This window comes from Mus caroli, chromosome 19, assembly GCF_900094665.2.
Source record: "Mus caroli chromosome 19, CAROLI_EIJ_v1.1, whole genome shotgun sequence".
Taxonomy (NCBI): Eukaryota; Metazoa; Chordata; class Mammalia; order Rodentia; family Muridae; genus Mus; species Mus caroli.
In genome coordinates, this window is record NC_034588.1 from 47,038,572 (window position 1) to 47,045,466 (window position 6,895).

The following is a 6,895-nucleotide window of genomic DNA, read 5'->3' on the forward strand; positions in this document are numbered from 1 at the left end:
AGACAGAGAAACAGAGAGAGATAGAGAGAGAGACAGAGAGAGAGAGAGAGACAGAGAGAGAGACAGAGAGAGACAGAGACAGAGAGAGAGAGAGAGAGAGAGAGAGAGAGAGAGAGAGAGAGAGAGAGAGCTCAAATGTTTGTCTTGGGCCAAAGAGAAGTAAATGTTTGTCTTGGGCCAAAGAGAACTGGGGACCAAATCAAAGTAGTGACAGAAAGGAGTTTGATGGTGCTTATGCATGGCTGCCAGCCCAGCAGATCTACTTTGCGATGGCGATAATGTGAGTGAAACTTTGGCTGTGTTGTACTGAGTGAACCTGGGCTTTTTTTCACATTTGGCTCTGGGTACATTCTTCCTCCTGGAGTGAGACATGTTTGAATTTCACAAGATCATGTTGCATTATCTTCAAAACTGTTTTTCTTATATATGAGGCATTATACTAAAATTTTAGGACGTAGAAATTTTATAACATTAAAAAAATGTAAGTAAGTCTGAGATCCAAATCTGGATTTTAATAAGCTTAAACCATTGCTTCTTTTTACTTCAATACATTTGTATGAGTTATTTGAGAATTTCATACTATACAGCATAGTTAAAAAATAATTTTAGAAAACACATTAAAAAGTGGTCAGGGTAGAGAAGGGAGCACACACATTAATCCCAGTACTTGGGAAGCAGAGGCAGGCAGATATGTATGTGTTCGAGGTCAGCCTGGACTACATAGTGACTTCCAGGACAGTCAGGGCTACATAAAAGAGCCTTTCAGAAAAATCCAAAATAAACAAATACATTTTAATACAATATGTATTCATCATAGTCTTTTCCTTCCCCTAATTCCTCTCAGGTCATTTCCTCTTCCCTGTCCACCCAACTTAATGTTCATTGTCTCCTTCCCTCCACTCCCCAGAAATGTCAACACAGACACAGTTTAAAAAAAAAAAAAAAAAACTAATAAAACAAAACCCAAACCAACAAGGCAAAGAAAAATATACACCACAGGAATACAGAACCTGTGCTGGTGACACCTGCCCTGGAGTGAAGCCAATTAGCCTAGTGATGCTCTATTGGCGAAAATTTAAATCTATTTTCCTCTCTGGTTACAAATGCAAATCGCTTATTCTTTAGGGGTAGGACATTGTGTCAACCTCCCCACCTCAGTTCTGGTTTAAATCTAAGCAGGTGCTTATGAGTACTGTCACTGTCGCTGTGAGTTCATATGTAGCAGATAATATATTTTTATCAGATTCATCCTATCCCTCACTACTTCCTCTACCTCTTCCCAGGTCCACCTCCCACCCCGAATCATAAGTCCACACCCTTTTACAGGAGATAACCCACTCAGCTCCATTTGCTGCCCATCTCCACATGAATGTGGGCCATCTACTAGAGCACCGTTGATCTACCTGGGACCACATCCCTGAAGACAACTTCCTCTCTCTCCCCTAACAGCTTTGAACCTAATCTATTTCTGATAAATTCCCTCCAAGAGAAACAAGTTTCACTGATACTTAGAATAAGCCATGTTCTTTGTGAGAGAAAGGCAACAGAAAGGAAACTAAGACATATTGTTATTATTCAGCATTAAGTTTCTCTGGCAAAATATCTAGATAACCAATTTAACTAAAGGATTTACTTTGTGTGATGGTTTGTGTATGCTTGGCCCAGGGAGTGACAATATTAGAAGGTGTGGCCTTGTTGGAGTAGGTGTGTCATTGTGGGTGTGGGCTTAACACCCTGATCCTAGCTGTCAGGGAAGTCAGTCTTCAACTAGCACCTTCAGAAGAATGTGTAGAACTCTCAGCTCTGCCTGCATTATGCCTGCCTGGATGTTTCCCTGCTCCCACCTTGATGATGATGGAATGAACCTCTGAACCTGTAAGCAGCCCCAATTAAGTGTTGTTCTTATAAGAGTTGCCTTGGTTATGGCGTCTGTTCACAGCAATAAGACCATAACTAAGACACTTTGCCTCATGGCTTCAGATATTTGAGCCCATGTTTGGCTAGGTACACTGCTTTTAGAACATCATGGCAAGGACATGTGGGGAAAGTGAGCTATTCTCTTTGCAGTGCTCAGTAACCAGAGAGAGGAGAAGGGAACAGAGACGATGAATAGACAGCCTTCAAAGCCATGTCAGCAGTTATTTCTGTACTCAACTAGGCGCCATCTCCTCTCCTTCCTTCTGCTTTGATGCCTTCAATGAATTGACTCGGTATCCATAGGATCCATGGATCTCTTGGTACCAGTACTAGCCGGAGCAATCCATCAACACATGAGCATGTGGCAACATGTTACATACACAGTGTGATACATGACCACAGCCGGCTTTTCTAAACAAGAGTGGAAACAGACAAACATCATGGTAACTTGTGAACAGCTTTATCTTGCATTGCCACACTTCTGCCTACACACAGAGTTTCTGCTTTCCATCAGAAGAGCAGATTTTGAGTTTCTGGAAAGGGAAACCTTCATATACATAACTTTACTTCCACTGAGTACTGAAGTATGGTGTTTGTCGAAATGAATGAAGAACATAAACATCGGGCAACCATTAGAAGACAAAGACTCATGATGCATTGCGGCATTAATGAAGAAGAGGCTGTTATACAACTATCTATACATATAGTTGTATATATACATATACATATCAAGATGGTAGTCCACAAGACCCCAGATCTAAAATCCTGACAAGATGACTATAATATTTGTTAGAAGATATTGAAAGTAAAACACTGGGGATTTTTTTAGTATTGAGGGAAAACACGTATTGAGATCATCAAATCCTACTGAAATCCTAAAAAATATTTGCATTTCATTATTGCTCCAGAATCTCTTATTCCAACCTTCTTGCCAGGTAATCTACATATGTCCTTACATTATAAATGCAGGCTTTAGTATAGTGAAGGCATTTTAGAACTCTTTGGGTCTTTACAGAGGTCAAGTTACTAAACTATAAGGGCAGGTCTACACATGTGTCTACGGTACGATAGATACATCGTAACTAATACCGAGGAGACAAACTAAGGAGACATCAGAAAGGTAAAGAAAAGGCAGCAGGCACATTCACATGAAGAAAGCAGGTGGAGTAGCCAGCTCTGCACAATCACAAACTCACTGAGCAAGCCCTTTGACTTCCCTAGGCTTTACGCTTCTCCTGTAGAAACTAGAATTGCTAACAGGCTGGTTTTAATAGAGTAAATATAAAGAATGTTTCTTGTTCCTCAGGAAGCACTTCTTCAATTAGTTTAATTATATACATATATATATTATATTATTATAATTATATATATATACACACACAAATATATTCATTCCACATATTGACACACTTGTAACTCAGACTCCTCTTTAAATGCATTTGTATAGATACCCATGTTTCCCTGCCAAATGAAGCAAGATACGCTGCTGGAGTCCATTTAATACACACTCCTGATTTTAAACAAGCCAATGTACAAAAAGTATTCCTAGTCAGTGTATATTGATGAACACATAACTTGGGCCCTCAACATTGAACAAAGTCGCTGATAACGGTTATACCAACCTGGACTGTGTGGAAAGCCATGTGTTAGGCAGCACTGCACTGACTGGCTCACTCTAATAAAAACATACGATTCCCTTGATTTAGAGAGTTAGCAATTCAATTTTAATCAAATACATGTGAAAGTCTGGGAACCCAAACTCTTGCCATGAGATATAGATGTGGCCTGAAAGTAGAAGATAGAAAGGTCTGATGACTCCTGCATGGAAAGGGTGGTGACTGAGACCATATGTGGGATGGCAGCTAGCTCCTGCAGGCTCTGGAGGGTGGTGCTGGCCCATAGCACAAGCGCAGCTCTGAGCCGCATCATTGACTATGTATTCATGAGGGAGACCCCCCCCCCCATACAAGGACATTTTCGCACATCAGTTTGAGTGTTTGCTTCTATTCTGTAGCCTTTTCCTTACAGCTGAATAATAATTGGGTTTTGTACGAAAACTCCTCTTTAAAATTAACAATTAGACACTAGCTGCTTTGCTGCTCCCCTGGAGCCCCAGGACTGGGAAGATATCCTGCATCCACTGGAGTGGGATTTGTGACACTGATCTTGGCCACTCATCGTCACCAATAAGCTTCTCTGACAGAGACACTGCAGGTGTGTGGCCCTTTAAAAGAGCATGCTTGCATCTCCTTCAGAACTGCCTCAGGCTTCCTCTGCAGTGAAGTGTCTCTTGGCAGAGGGCTGATTGCTCTGGACAAGAGAGGAGAAAGATGAATATGTTTCTTCTCAAAGATACTGTATCTTGATTTGATGGTTTATTTATCTCAACCTTTAAGCTTATCTTGCCTCAAATGGTAAAACTGGCTTTCCCCACAAATCTCCAGGCTTAATCCACTCTCATTTCCAGCTGGTGTTCAGGTGCAGTTAACTGTTCTGTGTCAGATCGCCCAGTCCCTCTCAGTTTGACTCCCTGCATGAACGACAACACTACACAAAACAAAGTCAGCAACTGGCTCTAGGAGAACCGCACAATCGATGGCACTGTGAAGAGCAAGTAAATCTCATTAATTGGGAACAATGGTAGCCTGTCATCCCTGTCCCTTAGATCCAAAGAGGTATAAGTCCTTAGGACATCAGTACAAGGTCAACTGCCTCTTGATCCCTATCTACTGCAATACCCATAGGGCATTTGACACTTGACTCTTATTTAGCTGGTAGGACTTTCAAACAGTAAAGCTTAACTGAAGGTTTGGATCTAATTGTTGGACATTTCTCAGTTGCTAATAAACATTATTGCTCTCTGTCTGTCTGTCTGTCTGTCTATCTCTGTCTGTTTCTGTCTCTGTCTCTCTCTCTCTCTCTCTCTTTTTCTCTGTGTGTGTGTTTTTGATTGTGGATATGCATGTGTGTGTTGGGATATGGACATAAACATGAATGCTTGTGCTGTGTGAACAATAGAGATCAGATTTCTGGATGCATCCTTCATCACTGCGCATCTTATTTTTGAAAATTGAGTTTTCCACTATACTGAAAGAACTGAGTTACTTGGCTAGAATTACAGGTGATACCTGTCACTGGTAATGTTCCTGCCTCTGCCATTTTTATTTCACTAACCTCCCTCCCTATGATTGAAAAACACACTCTTATCTCATCAGAAAGAAAGAAGAAAGCTTACACTGAGCTTTGTAGTCTAGCACCATCTTCTGCTGTGCCTCTCTGTGTATGTGCCACAGTGTGAGTAGACTGTTGTGCCTGCTCAAGCCTTCTGCCCCTTTGAGACTAGGCTGCATGTCTTTTAATAGTCTAATGTACACTCTGCACTGTTTATGACAGATGCACTGTAGGGGAAAGGTCGCTTGTATTCTTATGAATGCATGAATGCTAGAAAAAGCTATCAAGAAGACACAAACTTACAGTCATGAACATTCTGATCAAGGCTTCCTGAAATTAAGTAATGCACTAGGTGCCCCGGGCAGTTAATGTGCTAAAGAACTCCATGATTATCAAGACTCTGACCAATAGACCCACACTTTCGGCTATTCTGCTGGGTATTAGCTCTGGCCCACCCCCTCGACTGCATGCAGACAAAATTTCATCTTCTCTCTGGAATTATCATATGAGATGGGGGTAGCTATTCAAAGGTAGTGGTTTCTTTTCTCTTCTCTTCTTTTCTTTTCTTTTCTTTTGTCTCTTTCTTATTTATTTATTTATTTATTTTGTTTGATTTGAGGGGTTGTGGTAGGTATTGCCACCTGATACAGGCTGGTGAAAAGGAAAAAAATTTACTGTAACAAGAAAAGACCACTTAATAAAAAAAACAATTATAAAATGGACTGTACTGTGTTTCTGAGGGTTTGTCTGTTTTGACTTCAGCCTGAAAACAACCCAACAGTATCTTTGTTCAGATATTTACAAGATACTCCCTGCCCCTAAATGACTTGTATCCATTCATTTGACATGGTATGTTTTCCACGCAATCTGTATGTGTGTGAAGTACAACATGAATCCCTGAGATAAAGGCAAATAAACATACACAGGTCTGTGTGCCCACCTGTGTGCTACCATGGACTGTGAACTGGGAAACCTGGGGAAGCCTGCTCCTTGAGGCTGAGGTGAGCAGTCTACAGAGAGAAGCCCAACTCCTCCTCCTCCTCCCCAGTGCCCAGATCAGTGAGAACCATGCGCATCAAAACATATCAGCACCTCAGGAAGAGTACAACACAACCTTCTCACTGACTAAGAGAAGACATTTCTCTGGCAGGCCAGTAAGCAAAGTCCGTCCCATCTCTAGAGGAAAGAATGAAAAGAAAGGAAGGCATGCTTATAAGCAGGAACCTCCCCACCAGGAATGGAGACTTCCAGAGACAGCCAAGAGCAGACACCAGGCTCAAACAGCACAGTAATTAGTGGCCTAATTTATCTACGTACCTCCAAAGCGAGCTCTCGGTGATGCTTCCCAGGTTATAGTCATAGAGCTTTGTCAAAATGAGAATCACCTGAAGGCAGAAGAAGAAATCACCGTTAGTCTCAAACAATTACAATCTCTTAGAACTGAGATGGCCCAGGGGAGGGCTTAGGATTCCTTTAATGGGCGCTTAACATAATTGAATGAATTGTTCCTGCTTTGCTGCCGCTGTCTGGGGAAGGGCTGACAGCCTGGTACTGATCATCGCTGGTCAGCCGCCCTGCCCACCATTCTCGGGAGGCCCCAGAGCCAATGCTACCTGTTTTTTTCATGTATTTCTTGTCCTGGTGGGCTTAATACTTTTCAGGAAGCTTATAAAATTGTAAAATAGGAACACTTCAAGTAAGCCCGTCAGTAAATGTTCTAGAAAGGTCAGTGGTAAAGTTCCTTGCTCCCACAACTGAGCCACATGGGCCAACATCCTTGATTCCTGAACCCCAGGACACCCTTCTT

At 41.7% G+C, this 6,895-nt stretch overlaps 1 protein-coding gene across 5 annotated transcripts in view; it reads right to left on the minus strand.

The window, feature by feature from the left end:
- The window catches only part of Sorcs1 (sortilin related VPS10 domain containing receptor 1), a 522,478-nt gene that overhangs the window by 320,868 nt on the left and 194,715 nt on the right, over positions 1-6,895 (minus strand). For all 5 annotated transcript variants that reach the window (XM_021151490.2, XM_021151491.2, XM_021151493.2 and 2 more), the window contains exon 2: positions 6,406-6,473. In XM_021151490.2, the coding sequence (XP_021007149.1) occupies positions 6,406-6,473 (68 nt within the window). The remainder of the gene's footprint in view (positions 1-6,405; positions 6,474-6,895) is intronic.